At 43.9% G+C, this 24,444-nt stretch overlaps 1 protein-coding gene across 2 annotated transcripts in view; it reads right to left on the bottom strand.

Moving 5' to 3' along the window:
* Nucleotides 1-338: 338 nt before the first annotated feature.
* Nucleotides 339-24,444, bottom strand: part of LOC105939784 (lamin-A) — a 39,242-nt gene continuing 15,136 nt past the window's right edge. For both annotated transcript variants that reach the window (XM_036135480.1, XM_036135479.1), the window contains exons 3-13: nucleotides 11,756-11,912; nucleotides 11,060-11,185; nucleotides 10,415-10,585; nucleotides 7,923-8,048; nucleotides 7,619-7,839; nucleotides 6,415-6,727; nucleotides 5,289-5,396; nucleotides 5,082-5,201; nucleotides 4,945-5,004; nucleotides 4,199-4,354; nucleotides 339-2,512 (exon numbers count right to left, since the gene is read on the bottom strand). In XM_036135480.1, coding sequence (XP_035991373.1) covers nucleotides 2,477-2,512; nucleotides 4,199-4,354; nucleotides 4,945-5,004; nucleotides 5,082-5,201; nucleotides 5,289-5,396; nucleotides 6,415-6,727; nucleotides 7,619-7,839; nucleotides 7,923-8,048; nucleotides 10,415-10,585; nucleotides 11,060-11,185; nucleotides 11,756-11,912 — 1,594 coding nt within the window. In that variant the 3' untranslated portion in view covers nucleotides 339-2,476. The remainder of the gene's footprint in view (nucleotides 2,513-4,198; nucleotides 4,355-4,944; nucleotides 5,005-5,081; nucleotides 5,202-5,288; nucleotides 5,397-6,414; nucleotides 6,728-7,618; nucleotides 7,840-7,922; nucleotides 8,049-10,414; nucleotides 10,586-11,059; nucleotides 11,186-11,755; nucleotides 11,913-24,444) is intronic.

Here is a 24,444-nt window from a genome sequence, read left to right as displayed (position 1 = left end):
TTACCTGCCATCAGAGGCTCAAAATCTATATTTTCTCAGTCATTGTTAGAGTTTAGTGACTGTTGGGAGGCTCCAAAGATGCTTTTATTTTTATTTTGGGGCGTTATTGTCCAGAGAGCCGAGGGTCGTCCTCTTCACCTCTCTGCCATGTGGCTCTGGTAGCTCAGAGGAGATTTCCACCTGAATGTACTTTGTGCTGTAAATATTCCTGTTTCTTAACATTTAACCTTGTATTTCTGAATGTAACTGTGGTTACACATATGTGTGTGTTTGTAAAATGCAAATAAAAATGTTGGCACTTCTCAGCCGTTGGGATAAACTGGAGGAAAAGACGACGGTGAGTGGGAAAAATAGCCTTTATTTAAGCTTCATTTTAGAAAAATAATAATTACAACACGTCAAAGCATGGCTTCTCTGTTTCCAATCATTGTTCCACTTTATGGAAAGAAAAAGTTTGACACAAACAGATTTGGGTAAAACGTTTAAATCTTTGAGACGTTCAGGTGATTAACGAGGCTTAAACAGGAAGACCTTCACAACCCGAAGAAAACGCCCGTTTTTTTTTTTTCAGAAAATAGATCCTTCAGGATTAATTGAGCTAAACTCTGAGGCTGTGCATAAAAACATGGCCAGAACTACAGGATTGCTCTTTCTTCAAATTGAGGTCATGGGATGATTGCTGAGGCACTTTAGGGTTCAACGTGAGATTTTAAAAATAAAAATATTTGGCCTGAATGACAAATCAGACAAATAAAGAAAAAAGTATTTTCTATGTGGATAAACTAACACGAGTATTAATGCATAAAGCTGCCAAACTACCGTATGAATCTAGCTGCTTGCATACATGCTGCAGCGCTCTATGAAAGCAGTGCATAAAGTGAAAAAGGCAGATTATCTGAGATCCCAGCAATCCATCTAAAGCCACAAAGCTCTACAGGCAGGAGGAAAAGAAAAGCCCTTGTGACCAGCGTGACGCCGCGACAAGCCGAGCAGGAGGAGGGCTGACCGTCACAAGACTGAAGGACGCATCATGTGAGCAGAGAAGGTTTGGTTCGTCTGAAGGCACATTTATCTCTGCTAACAGGAAGGCAAATTAAAGCTGCTGCTGGACCTTCGTGTTTGATTGGTGCAGCTAAATCAAAGCCAAATAATGATTGTAGGCGTGATTTCCTTTGGTCTGCATGCAGCCCAGGGATGGGAATGAACAGGACTGGACCTGCAGGGAGCAGAGAGGGTCCGCCTGAGCGCGGACATGGGGGCATCGGGCGGTTTCTGGAGCGTCTTACAGTCGGAACAGTTTAAGTCAGAGGACGCAGGACGCCTCCTAGGAGCACCAGAGCGTATCAGCGGCACCTGTTGGAGTTCGGTAGGGGTCACATTGTGGGTGTGCATGAGGACGGGTGGGCCAGTCGTCGGACTGCCGGCTGTGTTGGCCGTCTGGATTTCACAACAACCCAAAACTTGTGTGTTGTGTCATCTTACACCAAGCTGTAAAGGAAACTGTCCACCTGCAAAACATCTGCATGATGCAACCAACGAGCCTCAAGCAACCCACAACTAGACCCCTATAAAACTGCACTAAGTGCTGGTGACGGCGTCTGATGTCTCTGCAAGGCGTCCTCCGTCCTCTGACCGACTGACGGACGCTCCAGTCTCGCCCTGATGACCTCATCTCTCCACGCCTGCTCTCTGCAAACACCAGTCCTTCACATCCCATCGCTGCTCTGCTTGTGGACCGGCGGAAACTCTCCTGGGAGAGTTTTGGTCCGTGATTCTGTAATCCTGATAGACCTTTGCGTATCTCATGATTCTAACTCATCCTCAGAAAAAGAAACAGGAGTAAAATAAGGTGGAATATCAGTTAAACTTGTTCTGCAAAGCAAAGCATCTTAGCCCTAAACTATAAGCTTACGTTTATCCGTAAGCTACACGACTATATCACCTAAATATATAAGATGTTTGTCTAAAAACCTGAGCCGGCAGTCTCTCTTTGGATGATTTTGATCTGTTGCATAGAAAAATAGAAACGATACTGTTCCAACAAACAAAGAAGTCTTCAGATCGCCTGATTAACGGAGCTCCTGGGGTTTGTTCTCCTCTCAGCCATGCGGCTGCAGAGAAGTCACCAGCTGTGCGTGTTCAGCGGCCACAGCCTGGACCGGCCCGGCTCGGATCGGCCCGGCTCGGATCGGATCAGAGCGCCGGTCAGCGGAGCTGAGTGTGCGGACAGAGCGGAGGTCAAAACAAGCGTTGTGCAGCAAACATGCAGGAAAAAAAATAAATGAATTCAACATAAGAGAATCAGAACATCCTGAGCCCATCTCCAAAAAAAAAAAAAAAAAAACAGGAAGCAGATCCAACCTGCAGATTAATCTGAATACAAAAAAGATCATCACATAAAAAAATAAAGAAAATATCCCGACGGTAGAAAAGGATCCTGCTGTGTGGCGCGTTCAGGTGAGGTGCTCTGTGGTTGTTACATGACGGAGCAGTTCTCCGGCTTCATGCGACCCTGAGAGGAAAACACAGAAAAATTATTATTTCATTCAGTACCTGTGGTTCTTTTTCTCCTGAAAAGGTGATTCTTCAGCTCGTTTTCTAACAACGGTCCCAGCAGAAACATTTTAAGTCCTGTAACAGTGATCCAAGATGGCCGCCAACATGCAGCCTCATTAACTCGCTGATTTAATCAGTAAAGGACCCAGAAGGGAGGTTTGATTTGGACCCATTTTAGCCCACCTGGAGCTCAGGGAGGTGAACACGGACATCAGGAAAAGTGTCGAGCTGTTCGGACTGAATGGAGGTCAGCAGACACACGGGGACACCGTGGGCGGCTTCTACAGCGGCTCACGGGTTTTAGGTTTGCCACCTTAACGCGCTGACCTGACCGCCGGCGCCGTCGAACAACGCTGCTCACTCTGAACTCATTTACCAGCGTTTCATGAGGAGTTAAAGGAAACATTTAGAGTTTTTCAGAGCTAAACTTTGGATTTATTTAAAGTAGGAAGTACCGAGGTTGTTTCTGTCTTTGTGAGGACCCATCCTGATGATAACCTTAACCATCTCCCCTCTCTTTAAATTCACATACGCTTCCTTTGGCTTCTCACCATCTAAAAGAATATTAACTGAAAGCTTAAGCCCCAGTTTTTTAGGTATTTTTAGTATTTTATGAACCAGGATTTTAGTATTCATGGTCAGATGCAGCATCCAGTTGGATTTCTAACTCCTCTCTCAGACCAGCATCGTCCATTTGTTCTGACCATAAAAGAATATCGTATAATTCAGAATAATTAGTTAAAATAGGAGCACAAATATCTCTAATTTACTTGACTGAAGATTTTGTCAGCTAGTGCAATTAAATAGAATCTTTAATAAATAATAGAGTCAGAATCTTAATAAAGAGGAACAATGTGGTGTTTAACCTTCTTCTGGCCAAAATCTTCAGCCTGTTTGGTTTTCTGTCATTAAAAGCATCAAAGTTTGTGACAGAGCAGCTGTTTTGGGATCTGCACTGAGGTAGATCACTCCTTATTTGCATTTCACACTTTTCTTGCTGAGGTGAACAAAAAACAGATTTTTGCAGCTCTGATCAGCTGCCGGTTTGATTCTCCTCTCCAACAAATCCTTCCAGGTAAACGTTTGAACACCTTTCTCCGTTTGAGCTGAATCCTGCCTAACTGCAGTCATCCTGCTCGTGTTTTAACATGCAGTCCTTTAAATATTGGAATTACAACATGTATGAAACATTTTCCAAATCAATCCACGGACCTTTTAGCACTTTAACACGTTATGAAACAGTGTCAGGGTTTTGTTTAGAGTGGCAAACAAGTTCATACTTCCCTTCGCTCCTTTACAGAATTTTATTTCTTTTTACCTGGTTTTTTTTCCAGGGATGTTTGCCTTGTTTAATTTTTTAAATTAAATACAATTAATTAAATGAAATTATAACCTAGATGACTAAATTTGTAGATCTACAGAAAAACAAGAGAACAACATTACAAAATGTAATTTTTCTTATTTTTTATCATTAATTATCTGTTCATTGGAATCAAGTCCAAACTGAGTACATTTTAACTAACTTTGTCTCATTCCTATGATTTTAACCTGGAATAAACTCCTCGTTTGTAATATCTCATCATGAAACCCATCAGTGAGGACCAGTTGAGCTGTATAAGGACCAGTAGAACCGGGCCGGTACCTGTCTGGGCTCGTTGGTTCCCATGAAGAAGGCGTGTCCTCCGAGGCCTTCCAATCCGCCGGAGCGCTCCGTCGGCGCCGCCTGTCCACACGAGTCGCAGACCACAGTGCGGCTGCGCAGGTTGTACTCGTGCTCTCCGCTGGTGCTGTGAGCTCCCTGCAGGGGGCGCCACACCACAGCTAATTAGCCTCAATCTAAACATGTGGGCAACATCTGCTGAAGTCCCTGAGAGATGCCTCAGCATTTAACCAAAGCCAATCTATAAAGCTATTTTCTTTACAGAAAATTTTTTGATTTTAAATGCTGCAGTTTGGTTATGGAGAACATATAATTTTGTCTCAATTATGAGCCTTTGGTTTCATTGCCTGAAATTATTTTAACAACGTAAAGAAACAGAGCTTTAACAACAAACCAAGTTAACGGCATAATGACGTCATGGTGCATTCAAGTTTTTCAGTTGCTCTATTCTTTAGAAAAATATATAATGTCTGATTATTTGGAAACTCTAAGTAAAAGTAAAGAAAGAAATGACTGAACTTTTGCATCCAAGAGACACTGAATGCAACACGGTGCATCGTTACATCTGTGATGAAGAAGAAGTGACATTTTCCTTTGCATATATAAACACTTAATGAACAAAAGATATGAAAAGTGGCGCTTAAAGCAACTTCAATCTGTCCCATCAGTGCTGATAATAAACACAACGGTCCAATAACTGCTGCTCAGATGTTAGAGGAAGAGTTTACCATGTCGTCATCATCTTCATCCTGGAACAGGGAGCGCGTCACTTTCCTCGTGGCCATTTCCTGTTGATGGATCCAAAGAGAAAACGTTCAGTCTGTGGAAGGAAAAGCAAAAGGACAGCCGAGACGTGAACTCGTACCTCTCCGCCGGCGCTGATCAGGGTGGTCTGCAGGAGGTCACCGGTGCCCCAGGAAGCCTGGCTCTTCCAGACCAGATCGGTGGGAGGGTTGTGGGTTCCTCCTCCGGACGCAGCCCAGACCTGCAGAGTTTAAGTCACGTTTAGTCGTCTCGTTTGGGTCTGGTTTAACGGAACAAACCCACCCACCGACCCGTGGAGTGAACTCACAGTCACGGTGGATCCGGCCTTCAGAGTGAACTTGCTGGGAAACTTGAAGGCGATCGGCGTGTCGCTCCCGACTTGCCTCTTCAGCTGCCAGTGGGCCAGCGATTGGTCCTGCAGGACAGAGAAGAGACGAGGGAGCAGCGACGTTTATTAGGCAGCGAGACGGAGAATCAACAGTTTTTAATCATGGTGCATAATTATGAGGCTGAGGGAAGATAAAATAATGAGATAATCTATCAAAAAAAAAAAGAAAAAAAAACGTAAAGGGCACAATGCTGCTTGCACATAGAAGAATATTATTGCATTGGAAATCAAAAAATCCACCCAAGGTGTCTTTGTGGTTTAGTGACCTGACACACTTGATACAATTAGAGAAAATAAAATATACTCCAAGAGGTCCAGGGACAAATTCTTCTCTGTCTGGGGTCCAATATTGACATATTTAGGTAAACTTAAAACACTTATTGATCTTCTGGCAGCCAGTTTGTATCTGTGATTGTGATTGAACCATATGTACCATGTCTGGTTTAGTGCACAGCCTTGGTGCTGGCGAACCGAGGTATACGCTCTTTTTGTTATGTATGTAGGTGTGTATATATTTGGATGTGTATATACTATATATGTGTATGTAAAACAAAGTTTTTCTTTTTTTGTATTACCTTCAATTATCTACTCCTACTGAATTGGTGTCCAACATGTTCTTGGGATGGGGGGTTAAAATATAAATATGAGTATTGTGTCTCTTGTAATTGAAACGATGCAATGTATCAATGATGCTCAATAAAAAACAAAAAAAAACAAAGGGAGCCAGGTGTTCAGGCCCCTTTACTCTGAAACCCCAAAATAAAACCCCGTACAGCCTCTTGCGTTTAGAGTCTGACTAATCGGTGATTCCAGTTGTGTTTAAATTGATCTGTAGAAAAATGTGAAGAACTTGAAGTTTTTTTTTTTTTTTTTAAGTGCCGTGACATTTTTTAACAAAGTGAAATGTCCCTCAAAGCACAACCTGACCAAGTGTCGTATTAACTGGGGAACATTTCATCATTATAATCATCATTGAGCTGTCGGACTGATCAGACCAGAACCAGAACCAGAACCGGAGCAGCTCCAGCAGAAAGAAGCGTCTCACCTCGTCAGCCTTGTTGCTCAGACGGATGAACTTCCCCTCCAGGTCCACCTCGTCCACGGTGATGCGGCCGCTGGCGGAGGCGTGCTGACTGATGCGGGTCTTGGTCACGGTGCCGCCCACCATGCTGTTCGTCTCGCTGTCGTCGTCGCGGCGACGCTTCTTGCTGGTGCTGGATGAGTTGCGGCTGCTGGAGGCCACGGCGGCAGCGGCGGAGGCAGCGACGGAGGAGAGGAGCAGGCGGCTGGCGTGGGCCGAGCCGGAGGTGCGAGTCACCGTGACCTTAGAGGACGAGGGGCTGGGGGACAGACGAAGCCTGGAGGGGGAAGGGGGGGTGGGGGGGTACAGACACACCTTAAATATGCCGAGTCAGGCAGCCACAAGTAGGGCTGTGCATAAAAATCGATACAAAGATTAATATCGATATTTTAAAAAACGATTTAATATCGATATTCTGGTTTTCAATATCGATATACCTCCCCATCCCTAGGGGGCGTTATTACAGAGCGTCATTACTGTCCACAGCGAGGAAGTGCAAGTGAGATGAATTTGCGGCATGGCAGACAGGATCTTAGAAACTCCTTCATCCCTAAAATCAGACGTTTGGGCACATTTTTGGTTTCTGTGATACCTTAAATGCATTGAACCAAATGAACTTTGTTTTCCTGTTAATATGTCAGTGTTTAATACATTGAAAATAGATATTTGGCTTGTTTTGTTGACTGAATGACTTTGAGCATTAATTTGAAAGTAATAAATATCGATATTCGAGTCAAATTAAATCAAACTGACTGTATGGAGAATCGTATTGTATCGTGAGCTATGTATCAACAATCATATCGAATCGGCTCATCCTAGATGATACCCAGCACTACCCACAAGTATCTACACCTTCAAGCATCTATAACCAGCTCAGGTTTCCTTCAAATGAATCATAATCCCATTTTAACAGCAGAGCTGCTGCACAGCATGAATACTTGTTTATGTTTGTTGCATTTAAGGTTTAGATCTAAGAAAACTTTAAATATGCAGCGAGAGCCACAAGTTTCCCTCAACAAACCTGAAGGTGTGTGAGGCAGCTGTGTTTCAGCCAGCTGGGCAGCAGTGGCTGTTCTCAGCACATCTAATCCCTCAGTGGCTCATTAGCACCTTAGCTTCTCCTCCAGCAGCTTCCTGGTTGTCCCATTTAACTCAAACCTGGGCTCACCTCTCCTCCTCTCCCTCCAGCAGCTTCCTGTAAGCGTTGATCTCCATATCCAGAGCCAGCTTGACGTCCAGCAGCTCCTGGTAGTCGTCCAGCTGCTGCTGCATCCGGGCCCGGATCGCTGCCATTTCCCGGTCCTTATCCTCCAGCCGGCGCCTCATCAGGTCCCGCTCTCGGGACAGACTCTCCTCCAGCTCCCGGCCTTTGGCCTCGCTGGCCGCCAGCTGCCGCAGACGCACATAAGGCGACGGGTCAGAGAGAAAACGGCGAATAATGGCCGCATGGCGTCCGGAGGAAGCGTGGGTACCTGTTTCTGCAGCTGGGTCAGCTGAGACGTCATGCCCTCCAGGCGGATCCGGGTCTGCTGCAGCTCCTCGTGGGCGGCGCCGATCATGTGACTGTTTCTCTCTGCCGACTGATGGGCGTTTTCCAGCTGAAACATGGAGACGGGCAGCATCAGAACCCTAACCCAGGACCTCACCTTTAACACAGTCTTTAATATAAAAAAAAAACTTTATTTGATCATTTGTGAGCGGATTAATTTCATTTAAAGCATTTCTCTGAACAAAAGTTAGTTTTAAAACGCTCAATAACTAATAAAAGGTAGAATATAGTTTTTAATATTCAAACATGTTATTAATTCAGGGTGCTTGCTCTTTTTCCAAATTAAAATTCCAGAGTTTTTTAAAACTGATATTTTTTTTCCCAAGACCTTAACTTTATGTACTTTTAGACTTAGACCTTCTTTATTGTCATTTTGTATACACAGAGTGCATACAGAACGAAAGTATACAAAACTTGTATACTTGTGTGCCTGCTGCCTACTTCATTGGTTGAGATTGTACAAACTGTTTATTAGAAATGTTAATTTTTATAGGCTAGTATTCAATGAACAAATGCATTATTCACAGTAAATTATGCTTTTACTGATGAAAACGTTTCAAAACATGAAAATCACAAGTAGGGGAGACCGGGTATGGTTGTAACATGGGGAGAGTTGTAACACCACCAGTTCCACCAATTAGGGATAAGATAGGAGTCGCATGATCATTTCAGTGATTGTCAAGGCTGGAAACAGGCACATGCAGATACTAAGGAGAAAAAACGGATTTTGAGGTACGAAAGTAAATGTTTTGACCATGACAATATTTTGTTTAGTACTTATACTGTTGCAGATAAAACCATATGTCTTACATTAGATGAAAGTGTAATTTCTCAGGCAAAATGTGATGCATTTTCCTGTGCTAATATCAAACCGCTATGCTACTACAGCTAGCTAAACGTGGCTGACAGGGTTGGGGTGGGTTGTAACACATCTTTAAAAAGTGTTACAACCATCCCCTTACATACAACTAAGAACATTTTGATTTTGATAATTTTACGAAAGACTGATAGAGGTGTGTCTGCATATGTTTTAAAAAAGGCATCTGATGAGGTCACAAAGAAGAGCAAGTCAGTCAGATCACTTGCGAAGGTGCATGGGATCTGCCATGTAACGCTGAGCAGATACTGCAAATCACAGCAGAAGCTGAGAGAACAGAGGTCCAGTGATCTTCCCAGTCTAGGTTATTGGAGCAGCAACAAAGTCTGTGGGTAAAATGTGCCCTATGCAGTCTCTGGGCCCACCAAGCCTGCACTCCTGGGCTACCATCATTCGTTTGTCACCACTGTGACTCTGATTAAGGAAACACACACATAGACACAAACACAAGCACACACACACATTTACATTGGTTTTTGTTAGACCTACACGTTTGTTCAGTGTTCATTAAGCATACATTATACATGTTAAGGAAGTTTGTTCTAGTAGAATAATTTACACACACGCACACACACAAACAAAGTATATTTGAGTTATGGTCAGTCACAGAGAGAGAGAGACATTGTTCTTGTATTGTTCTTTTAATTCAGTAAACCTCTTTTTGAAGCTTATCACATGGTGTGGCCTCTGTTTTTGCTTCTTTTGTCTAATTGTTACAACTTACCCCAGCAGGTGTTACAACCTACCCTGGTAGTGGGGTAGGTTGTAACAAAGGAACACCATGTATTTGACATGAACTCATAAAGTCTGTGATATTCTTGCAGAGGTTTGAATTGGTGCCATTTGTAGTAAACAAATGTGGGTATTTTGTATAAAAGTTTTAAAACTCCAGCTCAAATATTTTGTGAGTTAAAGGCGCTGGAGCAAAAAGTGTTACAACCATACCCGGTCTCCCCTACATGAATTTCACATCAAACAAGTGTTTGATTCCATTAGGCTGATACAGTACGTGACCAGTTAGTAAAATTATAGTTTTATAGCCTACCTTCCTATTTCTCATTTCACAATGCCTTTGAGCATACTGTAAAATTCTACCATACATTTTTTTTCCCCATACTTTAAGACTTTCACACAAAATTCAAGACTTTTCAAGGTCTGGAAAACAGTGTTTCAAAATTCCATACTTATTAAGACTTTTAAGACTTGCGCAAGCACCCTGTAATTCTATTATTCAAAGTTTTCCTTTCTGCTTTTTATGGAAATTTGGTCGGTTTTAATCTGCCTTAAATAATAATCAGAGCAACAAAAACATTCAGCAGCTACTCACAAAAAAATTACCATAATTTGGCCAAAAAAAAAAACCTCCTTTAATTAAAAAATGTATTTCCTTATCAACAGAGCAGCAGCTGCGCTTGTTAGACAGATTTTCACGGTGGATGCAGAGTAAAATGGGGCAGATCAATACTTTGCATGAATGATTAAACCTAACAGCCGTGCACCGAGTGGCCTGTAGGTGGCGCAGGAGCTGAGCCTCCTACCTTGGAGTTGTAGGTCTTCTCCAGCTCCTCCTTGTAGATGCGGACCTGCTCCTCGTGCTGCGCCCTCAGGTCCATCAGAGCTTCGGCCAGCTTGCTTTCAAAGTCTTGCGACTTGCCGCCGTCGATTTCCACGATGCGAGAATCGTGCCGACGCCTGGACTCACGCAGCTCCTGCAGGAAACAAACGGAGGCCGCTGATCAAGAGCGGTCCCCAGAAACTCCATCCAGTCTCCATTTAATGTAGATTTTTTCTGCATTTAAACAGCAATAATCCGTCTTCCTGTAGAGAACTCAGGAACCATGATTGTATTGATCAGCCGGCTGCTGAGCAGAAATTACTTGTTTGGAGCTCCAGCAGAAAAATCCATAAGAAGATTATCGTCACGTTTAAACGTAATTTTGTCCACTTTTCAGCAGCTGCCATCGAAACCCAAACAAAAGATTAGAACTTAATTATGGGAAAAACTGTTAGTCACAGCAACGGGGTTTTAAAGTAAAAATCACACTTAAAGGAAGATGAAAACGGTGCATCAGCAGAGCAGCTGTGGAGGAGAAACCGCTTGTTGCTTGGAAGCTAAAACACCCTGCAGAAAAAAAAACTGGCAGATGAAGAGAAATAGAAATGTTGAGGTGAGGAGGACAAACCTCGGCGTAGATGTTCTTCTGGAACTCCAGCTCCTCCTTCAGGGTCTGCAGGCGGTTCTCCGCATCCACCCTCCTCAGCATCTCATCCTGCAGCTGCTTCTTGGTATCGGCCAAGTTGACGTCCAGCTGGGGAACACAAGGAGAGAGAAAACGGCTCTAAAACTGAGAAAACCTGCAGTTCGGGTTATGAATCTGTGCAGCTTTGAGCTCTGGGCAGAAGAGATGCAGTTCCTGGGTTTGGACAGTAGGTGGAGCACGGCCACAGCTCAGTTTGGAGCTAAGCTTCATTGATAAAACGTCTCCTCTTCACCATAACCTCATTCATACTCTGCAGCAGAGTGTTTATGGAAAATTATTTCTCTCATTGATGGGTTCCTGCATGAAGCAGAAGTGTGTATGCATGTAGAGGTGATGGCTGCAGACGCTGGGGACTGCTGGCGACGTCTGTGCAAGGTGGAAACCTGCTGGGGGTGAAAGACCTGAGCAACCCTGTGGGCGTAGCAGGTCGCTTTTCTCCAGGCTTTCTGTCATAAAGCAGCAGGAGAACTAAACCTGTGTGGTGCAGAAGGATTATTTGTACAAAAACCACGAATCAGACTTCAGTCCAAGGATTTCTATTTGCTGCGAGGCAGGAAATGCACCTTTCCTGACCGCAGAAACCACACGAGGCCTCAGTTGGAATCAGACTGCTTTTACCTTGGCCAGCTGGGCCTTGAGGTCCTTCACCTCGGCCTCCAGGTTTCGTTTCTCCCCCAGGGCGGTGGTGTAGGCAGCATCTTTGGAGTTCAGCATGGCCTCGAGGTCCCTCAGCCGGAGCAGAGCTGCCTCCAGGTCCGACTCCTTCTTAGCATTCCTGTGGAGACAGAAGCGACGGGGTGTGGGTGTTAGTTTGCTGGATGTGTTTCTGGCTCCACTGCTGGAGCAGCATCCTCCTCCTCTGATACAGGCATGCTATTTTCCTCTGTTACATCACAGCATTCAGACCTATTTTAATCACTGCTTTATAAAAAAAAAATAAAAAATTTAAAAATATTTAGATAATGTTTGATTTAGTTTGCAGATGATATTTTAATACATGTCTAATAGAACTGCATGTAGAGAACACATTTTAACTTCAAAAATGGTTGAAATACTAAAATCAACACTAGACAATGATTAGGGAAACAACATACAGTTTATTACATGAAATTGTGTTTTTTTTTAACTGATGGGTTAAAATAAAATGTGGTAATAAAATTAATTTATTTCCTCACGTCCCACATGAGAATCAGGGTCACTCAGTCACAGCAAAACAGATTTTCTTTGCAATAGTTACAAATTACAGCGCACTAATTAATAAATATTTTTTTCGTTATAAATGCACTAAAGATTAACAGTAAAATACCAACGACCATCATCCTCAAATTATTAAAAAAAATAACTGTAGAGAGGTATAAATAGATACACCAGGCCACCGTAAATGAATAAATATTCAAATACATGTTAAAGAAAGTTTTTCCTTATTAATGTGAATTTTTATTCTTCTATAATCTAAAAAAAAACCTAAATGATGAAATTGAAGTTGACAAACATCTGCAATCAAATAGGTATGATAAAGTGTGCTGGCAGCCACATTTAATTATATTCAGGTACAAAAGAATAAATCCAAACCTCCATTTAATGGTAGAAATGTACTTAAAAGACAAAGTAGGAATGAAGGTGAAGTGCATAGAAGGGACGGTCCAACAGGAACATAATACCGTCAAAAGGCAGCTCAGCGAGGGGGAGGGTTTCTGAGCTGCCATGACTAAAGTGGCCACCAGAGGGCGCTACAAGAAGAGGACCAGCGTCACCAGCAGTTCCTAAAGCGACCGACAGTCACAACAGAGACTGAAGGTGAGCAGAGTCAGTGTTTCATTTGGATCTGACTATAAATAGCAGTTATGAAGCTTCAAACATGAGGGTTTTTTTTTTTTTTTTATTATTTCCAATGCTGCATTCGGTTTGTCTTTGGTATGAATTTTGGTAAATATCTCATTAATTACAAGTCACAGAAAGCTGAGTCCGGTTTCATTGGACTTCCTTCCTGCTCTGCCTCAGCTCCTAGATCCCCAACGCTGCTCTGCATCTGGACCAACGTGCATAAAATCAGACCATTCCCATTATTGACAATGTGTGGGGAAATTAATAATCATTTTCATTTCTCCAAACAGCCAACAGAAATCTGACGTCCAGCTAAGACTGTTTAAACTTTTGGGGACATTTTAATGATCAGTAAGGCTTTTGTGAATCGTTTGTTAAATGTTGAAGCAATCAAAAGGGAATCTTCAGAGCAGAGGAAGAGGAATGCAGAGACGAGCGGAGAGATTTATTATAATTAGTTTACTAATTTAGCATTTAATTATTTACCTTCAGCTGCTAAAAGAGGTCAGAAACAGAATATTTAAGACTAATCAGACTCTGCTTACTGAGGTTTTTTTTTTAAATCGGAGTGAAACTGGTCACCACAGCCGGACTCAGTGGGCCCATTCAGACGACCAGCTGTCCCTGAACATCAAACTCAACACTTGGTTCTGTTTAAACCATCCGGACTGAACACGGTCCCTCTGACGTCCGTCTCAAGGGATCTCACGTTTGCTGCACATGTGCTCGTCCGCACCGCCCCCCTTATTACATCTCTGCAGGAATCAGTTAGAGTGACGGTTGAGGAGGGTTGGGGGGGGGGGGGGGGTGGTTTAACCAGTGGAAAAAAAACACAATAAGTGTCCAGCAGGAGATGGAGACGGAGGGAGGGGTGGATGCAGAGCCGAGGAGGAAATGGGCTTCATTGTCACTAATAACGGCCATCTGCTGGGGGAGATGCTTCCAGGCCGCTCCTGCAGCGCTCACACTGCTCTGGCTCACAGGCAGCCGCCTTTAAACCGACAACAGCAGATAAACGCGCTACATCCACCAGACGTTTCCACCGCAGCAGCTTCACAACGACACCTCTGACACCCCCCCCCGAACACTTCCTCGGTTCCTGGGGCACAGGGGGCCGGACCGATTCTGGTTCTTAAGCAAAACATTTCTAGGAATGCAGTTTTGTAAAATTCTGGTTGGGGCTTTTGCTTTTGATGTCCCAAGATCACGAGCGGACCCAACCTGGTCACTTGGATCTATTAAATTACATGAAGGCATAATAACCCCGTTGTTCCAGGATGAGAACAGCAGGACTGATGGTGTTCTGGGATTAAGGAGGCGGGGCCAAAAACCAGCAGCTCTGAATGACAACTGGAACCGCTCGTATGGAGGAACACTTGGGGAAAAAGCAGCAGACAGTGGAAATATCCCAGCCCGGTTTGACCCGAGCTGCTGGGAAAGCTGTTCCCTCTGAGGGACACTGTATGCTGAGGAGGAGCCGCTAACAGCGTCTAACAGCGTCTAACAGGAAGCCGGCGTCAAGCTGCACCAACGGAGGAAAGAACGGGAGAGGAACACGACCCGTTTCTGAGGAAACCCAACAACTCAAGTCTGAACCAAACAAAACGACACCAGTACCACCATGAATTAGGTCACTGAAGCTGGTTGAGTTCTCAGAACCAAGAATAAACCTTAGGCTGGACGACAATTCAATAACAATATATATAGATTGATAGAAAATAAAGGTCAATAAAATGTTCAATAGAATAACAGTTTTCCTTCCTTACACATTCTAGTCATGTAGGTTAATATTAAAGTCATGACATCCTCCCAACCAATCACAATCCAGACCCAGGAATGCTGCGTCACCAAGCTCCGCCCCCTTCAGAGAGTTCAGAGAGCACACGTTTTTCTTTTCTTTTTTCAAAAACTTACAGTTTTGGTAAAAAGTTGGTTGAATAAAGGGTCGAGTTTGAATTCAGTGTTTGTGTCTTTATCTAAAAATTAGTCACTAAAGCAACAGTATAAAACTGTCAGGGCTGCACTTACATGCTTTGAATTTGTTGATAATTATCGATATCAATAAATATGGTTGTTATTTTATTGATATCTTTTTTTTCCTACATCGTCCAGCCCTAAATACACCCTCCTGCTGATGAAGGTTTCCGTGAGGCAGAGGACAAACAAAAACTTTAAACCCCACAATGAAGCCTTCAGGTTCTGTTTCTGCCTCCATGAAGACGCGTCAGCAGACGCTCCACGCTCTGCAGTAAAATCAGGCGGTCGCTGGTGGCAGTCCCAGGTAAACGCCTTGCTCATGGGACCCTGTGCACGTATACGTTAGATTTACAACATGATGAGCAGCTCTGATCTCCGGCAGGAGGGAAACCTTCAGTTAGCCGTAACTCTCTTTACTACCCAGGTGTGTCGGACCTCCAGGATTCACACCACAAACATTCCTCACATTCCTGGCCGACAGCCGCCAGTGGCGACGGCAGTTTGTCTCTGACGTGTCTGCCGTCGGCGGCTTTCGCAGCGCAGCCATCAGGCGGGAGGAGCAGCAGCTACGGTGAACATCACGGCGGTAGAAACGTCTTTATGACTTTCATCTGGGAGGTTTGATCCCAGCTGCTGGGGCCTCTGGAGGGGTGACGGCTCGTTTAAATTGTCGAGCGTTTTAAACTCACCAAAATCCTCATTAAACTGTAGAGTCGAGGGGAGAAAGGAGATTTTCATGGGGTGTCATGGGGGTAAATACAACGTGAAAAGTGAAGTTTTCGGTCTAGACGTTAGTTTGAAGAGGAGGATTCTGCAGCAGATAACGGCTACACAGCGCGTTTGGCTGCACTGACATTAATTGGCTCTAATGGGCTCCAGTCCGTTCCCTCCCGCTGTTGTTTTAGTGGTTTTACAGTCATGGGAAAATTCAACTAAACTAGTTTATTTCTATGGTGCAACGTATCAGGGGCATCATAAAAAACAACCCGGCCTTAACCGGCTTCTAAAATTAATGCCGGCTCATTTCCAGATTCCACGTTGTTCTCCATGATCCTGCAGAAGCAGCAACAATACAGCAGCTTTCCTGGGATTTCTCCAGCCTCACATTGTTGTAAGTTAATGTCGGCCCAGATGTAACCGCCGCCTGTTGAACACTTTGGTAGTTTGGCCTATAGAGTCTGAGGTGGAGCTCTAGGAGTTTTCAGTCATTTCACCCTAAATGTTTTCCACTGGTTAATAATTTCTCTCCCTTTCTGCAGATTAATGAACTTCAGATTAGTAATGGTCCAATAATCCCTTCCAAGAGTCAAAGCACATCAGCTGCTGCTCCTCTGAGGCTGACGGCATTGTGTTAATACCAAACTCCAGGTTTTAGAACGATGCTCACACTGATCAGTTAATTTATCCATTTAATAGGCAACTCTTTCCTGCCTACACGTGTGTTTAATATGCACTTTAACTGCATCATGCCAACAACTTTTACTGTTACATTAAAAAATTAAGAAAAAAAGAATTTCAACTTCAAACAGCTTAAACTGTGATTTCAGTCTGAAATATAACCCTGTTTTTGTTATTTATTTATTGCATTTCTTTACTGCTTAACATTTTTCTTGAGGATATGCAGCACCTTGTTTCACATTTGCTATTGTAAATTTCTGAGATAAACACCCACGACGTGCTTCAGGGGACAGACGTTGGGCTTTTCTGCGTTTCCCTTCGAGTCGAAGGACGAAAGACGCCGTTGGACAAAGACAACCATTAAAATCTTGGCTGCATGTGCTGTGAACATCGCTGCGTGATATGTGGGCGTTCTGACAGCGTTACCTTCAGATTACCTGCATCTGTGGCTAAAATGTGAGCAAAAAAATAAAATAAAAGCTTAAAGTGGTAAAATGTGATGAAATGTTTCCACTGGATGAGATATAAATGCAGGTATGAGCTGCTAGAAACCGTTCAGATAATCCAAAGACGTGTTCTGCTTCTATAGTCCAGTCAATTTCTTTATTTTAGCTCAAATAACCCTAGTTTATGTTTACAGGTGTTAATTGCTGAAAGCTTTCTCTGGACACGTGGAACCACTCTGCAGCCTTTTTATAAATCTCACAATGATCGGAGAGCAACCAATAATATGCTTTTAAACAAACAGATAAGCAAACACATGCAGACTGCATTCCAGCTCCGACTGCATGACTGAAGTGGAAAAAAATAGCAGCCTGTTTGATCAAGACACACGAAGACTGCTGCAGGAAACACAAGGCAGCAGAGCAGGCCAAGTGTGCCGACTGATGGAGACCTTTGTGCAGAGAGGGCCGCCGTCCAGATGCATTATTCAGCAGCCAGAGGCCGGCAATCACAAGCAGGAGTAAACAGGGAGGCTTTCTGCGCTAATAAAAGCTGTTTGGGAGTTTTCACAGCATAAAAAAAAGGAGGGAAAATAGTTTTTTTAAGAGAGAGTGTGAAAAAAAAGAATAAAAAAAATGGAAAAAGAGCAGACAAAGAGACGGGGAGGAGGAACGGAGAAATGTGAGGAGGAGAAGTGGAGGGAGTGATGGAGGGGGAGGAGGAATGCTTTGGCTGGGCTCCCGGCCTCCAGGATGACTCACAGCTACATCTTTGTCCATCCCAGTAACAAGAAATAACTCCGCCTCGCCGCCTGGGAGAGAGGAAGGGGGGGGGGGGGGTGCCCTGTTTGGCTATGCTGTTGCCATGGAAACCAGGGCCCGGTAGCTCAGGCTGCTGTGGACGCAGCGGATGATAAATATATATAAACTCACATCTCTGAGCAGCCCTGAAGGAATTCAGGAGACGGTCAGAGCAGCAAAAAGTCGTGGCTCCAGAGTTTCCGTCTCGTCTTCTGGACCCGATTCACACCGACCCGGCCAGCCTGACCTTTCCACTAATTTAGCAGCATCTTCTGGTTTCTTTTTTGCTGCTTTGCAAGTCAAATTCTGTTCAGCCCGATGCCGACGTTCCTGCTTTGATCCGATTACTCATCTCAGGATTAATGATCCGGCTCGTTTGAATAAAACAAATCTCCTCAGGTGACTCTGGAGCCTTTCTAACGTTCAAAGCACCTTCAGATGCGTTATTTCTCCAAATTCTGGGTGGAGTTCTTTTTTTTAAAGAATTTAAACACTAAAATGTTCCGTCATTTTGTTGCCGGTGGTTAAAGTCGCTTTGATAAGGAGACAAAGTTCTGTATAGAACTGAGTTGCTTGTAGATGGCAAGCCGTTTTAACATTTAATAGCGAGAATTTTTTTTTTTTTTTGGGCCTTTATTTTATAATTACCTTTAGTCTTTAGTCTGTACACCACCGTGTACAAAGGTATTAAAAACATACGTTTAAAAACAACTGATTTTTATTTCATCTCAACATCGAGACTGAAGTAGGATTTAATGCTGGATTTTTCTAAATACCTTTGAATGAAACGGATGATTATTTTTTAAAGAGGGACTGTCATAACATAACCGGCTGTGTTTCAGCATATTAAATAAAAATCAGACACTTTGCTTTGTTCACCTTTATAGAAATCTCCTGTAGCATCTCAGCTAATAAAAGACGTCCATGAGGCGTTCAGGCTGGTTAGCGTTTATCCAACTGACCAAATATCACATCGATATCCTGCCAAAAACGGCTTCCTTTGTGATTTAGTTACTGTAACTACTAATGCTGTGAGGATGATTCATACTGTGCAGCTCTATTTAGATTATTTTGGTGGCATCCCTGTGATCTTCAAACTCCCCCACACGGCCACTGCTGCGGCTGTGAACCAAGGGGAAAACCCTGCTGCTGCACACGACAAATGCCTCATACTTCCTGAGTTGGGCATGCATTATTGTTTTTTTTTAAAATAAAGCAGCTTGAAATGCCTGTATTAAGAGACGCAGCTGCAGTCCAGGTAACATAATCCCTTCTGCAGCTCGTTTAGTCAGAAGAAAACCCTCCCACAGTCCTCTGAGTGTCCACTCTTCAGTCGCCGGCCGGCCTCGTGTGGGAGGGTGCTTCCCCGTGACTCATTCCTCAAACACTTGGGGTGGGAGGGGGGGGGGGGAAGTAACGGGGTCTCCCAGAGTCCCAGAAGCGCCTCAGAATAAAAGTTATCACCTTTTCCACTGACCGGCGCCCCTGTAAATACTTCAGCCTTTCACAGAGCAGCTCTGTGTGAGGAACCCTGCAGGGAAAAGGTGAGTAAGAGGGAGGAAGGCTGGTGAATAATGGAGTTTCTAAAAACAAACACAGGGGCCCTGAAATAGAACGAGGAAACCGAGTCAAAGGCCAACGGAGCCGAGAGGCTGCAAGAAATGAGCCCGTCCAGAATTTAGACTGAAATATTAGCCAGTAATACAAACCAATAAACAGCCATAGACATCTGCACGTGTGTTCAAGAGTAAAATAAGAGAGGAGCCGGTAAGATTTTAAAAATCAGAGCAGGGTACCTCCGTCTGGTAAGAAGAAGCTGCTCACATTCACCATAATATTTAAGAAGTTATGGTTTAAACTTGATAATGCAGACACACGCACGTCTTCAGGGTCTCACCTGTGGCCGTTTGTTCAGCCTGTAGTCAGGCGGACATTTCCAGCTCTGGGCTTTTATCACACATCCAGTGGGAAGACAATCTCAGATCAAAGTCTTCTTTTTTTTTTTTTTTAAACTTCTGCTAACATGTTTCATGCAGCCCTACCTGAACCATATTAAGATTGCAGGTAAGGTGAGGCAGAGCAGGTTTATTTGTAGCACATTTCAGTAACAAGACAATTCAAAGTGCTGAACATGAACAGAACATGTACACAGTTACCTGCATAAAAATATATAAATATTTTATATAGAATAGTCATATAATCATAATAAAAACAATCACACTATGTTTACTGCAACAAGTTGTTCTCCCACTATTATTTATTATTTATCCCAAAGGGAAATTAAATGTTGATTTAACTTTTCTTCCTTCACCATCTATAATAACTCCTCGACAAAATGAGTTACATCAACATTTAATTTCCCTTTGGGATAAATAAAGTATTTTTGAATTGAATGTTCTTTAAAAGGTAGAGTTAAGCTATTTTTCTTAGTGGTGACATCCTGTAAAATTTCATTAAGTTCCATTTATAGACCTTTAAGATGAGGTCGTTTTAAAAAGGTCAATTTATGCTTTAATTTTTATAATCTAGAAAATACTTTCTGCTGAACAGCTGCTTAGCATTTCATCGATAGCGAGGATTATTTTCCATTTTCCTCTGAACAGAGATTGAAAACAAGGATTTAAAAAGATATATTTTAACAATAATGATTCTCAGTTTCCAAACATTCCCTTTAATGGCCGTAATTTATTGAATCTTGTTGCATTAAACTGTGTTTTATTCGTCTGAGTCGGACCGAATCGTGGTTGGACGCTGATTTATTTACTGCTCATGTAGTTTTAACCGGATCACAGGCAGAATCCAGATATGTACTGAATCTGCTGCAAAGAGATGCACAACAATAGTGCAGCTGACTCATTCATTCATTCATTCATCCATTCATTCAACAGGACACTGAAGGTGGAAATAATGAAGTTTGTAATCTTATAGTTTAATTTACAAGAAGCTGGCAGCTCAGCGGAGCTCGGACACATGAGCTCTACTGTAGCTGTGGCACATTATATCCCCAGCCTAGAATAATTACGGCTTTGTTTGAACAGCCTGGGGGATAGCATGCAGAAATACGCTGTATGTGCACATGCATTGGATTAGTTTCTCCACATGCTGGAACTGATGTGGAAGCTGTTAGCAGGACTGGAAAACATGGAGACAAAGGCCTGCAGCTTCCAGCCGGCGTTTAAGGGCCTCTTCACAAAGATTCGCGCTCTTAAATAAACGTTCCAGGCCGGCAGATGACCATTTTCTGTCTCTCCTCTGAGACAAAGAGCACAATGAGGGGGATTGTGTGGGATTGTGATAAATAGTTTTTGCCAGGGGCCACCCGTACGGCGCCACATGTGGCGGCAGAGCAGAACACGGCTCTCTGTGTCGGCTGTCAGAGCGGGAACGATGCCGACGTGTTGCAGGGAGCCGGCTGGTGATGAACGCCGACAGGAAACACACGTGATTTGGTCCTGACTGAAAAGTTTTACTCGTCTGTGATCTGGAGAAATGTCCACACCCACAGTTCACGCCTAGTAGTGTGTCGGTTTTTACATGAAACATGTATGAATCAGTCCCTTCTCCTCCCCTGATGACTCAGAGTGAGTCAGAGAGTCTTTGCTGTTATATTTATATTATAGTCTTCTTTTGAAATCCCGTTAAACTTCCTTTATGGTTTTATATGTTGTGTTCCTTTTATCTGCGTAACCATGGACTCCGGTCTGTTAATGAAGCTTGTTGATTGGTTAGGAGACTCTTCACAGGAAGATCCTTCAAAGGACTGTGAAAGTGTTGCAACTTTGGTAAAGATAAGGAATGTCGGCGATATGCAAAGATAAAGACTCGTTAATGTTTGCTGGGAAGTCCACCACGCCTCGTAACATAAATGATTCACCCTGAACTCCTACATTCAGAAATCTGAACGCGTTTCATTGTGATGTTAAGCGATAGTGAATCATGTTCATTCCGGTTTTGCAACGATCCTACTTTCATATCTTTCTAAAATAAAGAAATATATGCCGTGTGCTGGTATTTTCCCTGCTAGAGTCAGTTCCCTGCAGAACCACTAGTCCAGGGGAGTCCAGCTCCGGTCCTCGAGAGCCGGTGTCCTGAAACTTTTAGAGGTTTCCCTGGCAACACACACCTGAATCAAACAGCACAATTAGCTCCTCAGTATGCAGTCAGGTTCTTCAGAGTCCTGCTAATTAACTGATTGTTTGACTCAGGCGTGTCGGACCAGGGACACATCTAAAGGTTGCAGGACACCGGCTCTCGAGGACTGGAGCTGGACACGCCTGCACTAGTCACTGCAATCAAATCTGCGGGTTTAGGGCTCGGCCAGCCTTTGCATATTAAGCCACCTGCAGGTTTTATTCTAAAGTAGCTGAAGCTCAGTCAGCTTGGCATAGAGGGGGGTTCTGAGCATCTGGGCCTTTTTAACAGGTGAATACGCTATGACCTGCATAATGGTGGTATAGTCGTGCTACCTCAACGACTCCAGTCTTTTGGACTTAAGACTGTTTCTCATTTAGGGCTATTAGAGTAAAGGGGGCTAAAAACAGATGCACACCACACTTTTCAGATTTTCTGTTTGTAAAAAGTTTTTAAAAAGCTCAAGTCACTTTACGGTGATTACGTAAAATCCCAATAAACTGCACGAAGCTTTGCAAATGTGACAAGACAAAGACCTGGAAACGAATACTTCTGCTGGTTAAAGTTGTCTTTCGCTGTAAAGCTCCAGCTCAAACCTGAACGCGTTGGGCATCCTCTCACCCGGCAGCACTGATTAAAGCCGGCTGGCTGCTTAACAGCAGGTTGAGCTGCATTTTTTAGAAACTTTCTGTTTTAGTTAACAAGAATCTGTGGCTGTGGGAGGCGCGCTGCGACTGAAACGTCTTCAGCTGGAGCTTCATAAGAACCATTTTAATCCAAAGAAACGTCCAGAACCACCAGTGTCACCTCCAGCCTCTCAAAGATGGCCGCACTTTTTCCAGGAGCATAAAAAAAAAAAAAGCCAAGATGAGCGTGTAGCAATAATAATACCCATATGGAGCTTATGAAACTTAAGATTTCAGGATGTTTGGCTGCAGCTGGTGCATGAATGTGGAAAAGAAAAGGGAATTTAATGACTGGAGTGCAATCAAGCTGTGGTGGAGAGGGAGGCCTGGTGGCTGGGCGTTCACACGCCAACGCCACGACAAACTGGCATTCAGTACTGACACACAGGAAGCACAGGAGAGCTGCGTGCTGTGGAGTCTAACCTGCAGAGCAACAGGATACGCGGGGACTGAGAGAAAAGCTCCACAGTAGGAGTAAAACAAGAGTCCTGTGGGATAATTCTCATGGCGTCAGGTGAGCTGGAAAACGCTAGAAAATGCTGCTGCATCAACGTTAACAAGTATCCTGTAATTGTCTTCGCTTTGCCAACCACACCCACACGGCTGAGAGTAAAACAAACATTTTTCCACATCATCTGCCAGCAGTAAGCTTAGCTGTAGAAAAAAAAAAAAAAAAAAGTCCCTGAAACGTTGATACTACAAAACATTTCTGTCATTTCTAATGTGAGCCATGCAGACGTGAAACGGCACCAATCAGCCTCCAAGAAAAGTTCTGCCTTATAAAAAAAAAAAAAAAAAAAGGAACCGCATCAGAACTTGGATCCAAATCTGAGTGTTCAGTCGGTCCAAACAAAAGCGAGAGATAATTCTGAACATATGAGGCTGGAAACTGGCAGAACAGCCTGTTTGGATTATCCAAACTGCTCCGCACATCCCAGTCATGTTGCACGGAACGGGCCGCGGCAGATCAGGAAACAGAAACATGTTGCAGATCTGACCGGGCTGGAACGTCTGAGGAACCGAGTAAAAAAAGACCCAGAAAGGATGGAAGTGGTTTGGGAGAAGGGCTGCGGAGCGCCGCCATCTTAAAGCGATTCACTCCGTCCTCCAGCGAGTGACTCATCCAGCGCTTGGCGGGCCGTGAAATGGAAACTCCATTTCTGTAAACGCCACAAACACACAGCAGCAGCAAAGCAGGCGGCCCAAAACCTGCGATCAGCACCAAGTTCTGCCCCGCTGCGGTCCCGCTCCGTCGTTAAACGCACGCCAAAGAGGCCAACATGGCCGCTGTCCAGCCAGCACGTTTACGGGACCGCCACATGTGGGTTCTGTTAGAGGCTGGATCCACACAGAGCCTTCAGAGCTCGGCACATTTTTACCCCAGAACAAAGAACCTAGGCTTAACGAATCCTGATCCCTCATTTGAATGCAGCTAATAGATCAAAGCGATGCGATACGACGGGTTTGTGATGGAGATGCTGGTTAGCAGAGCTGCAGATCGTCCTGCAAGTCTTGATAAAATGTTCCTCGTGCTTTCTTTACATTAATAAGAGAGAAATGGCCACAAATGTTTGCTGTACATCTTTGGGGATGAAGCTCCACCAGAGAAGAAAGGAGAGCTTAGCTCCAGTGTGTGGTGCTGAAGATGGAGCTGTGCTTGTTGGTTCAGCTCTCAGTTACAGGTTCCACCCTCATACAGCTATAGATGAGAATCATGGACAAACTGCTAGAGACCAGCGCCTAAAGCGGGTCTGTCCAGTCGGGCGGCTGAGCTCAGCCCGTCAGATGAGACACGCGGGTAACTGGATCTACAGCGGAGGTTCTGCCGTCTGATTAAGGCGCTTCCTTTTTTGGTAGTTCTGACACATCCTATTAGGAGGAGATCCGCCTGCAGACCCACAACCTGCTGAGGAGACTCCAGGAAATGCCTGTTAGGAGCTGCAGAGTGAGACCGAGCAGAGGAACCTTCGGGTCTCCTTCCAGGACTCGTTTGCTCCAAGAACCAATCTCAAAGAAGGACGTTTACATTTTCCTGTTCAGAATCACC

The sequence above is a fragment of the Fundulus heteroclitus genome, chromosome 3 (assembly GCF_011125445.2).
Source record: "Fundulus heteroclitus isolate FHET01 chromosome 3, MU-UCD_Fhet_4.1, whole genome shotgun sequence".
In the NCBI taxonomy this organism is placed as follows: Eukaryota; Metazoa; Chordata; class Actinopteri; order Cyprinodontiformes; family Fundulidae; genus Fundulus; species Fundulus heteroclitus.
This window is presented reverse-complemented; position numbering and strand designations above follow the sequence as displayed.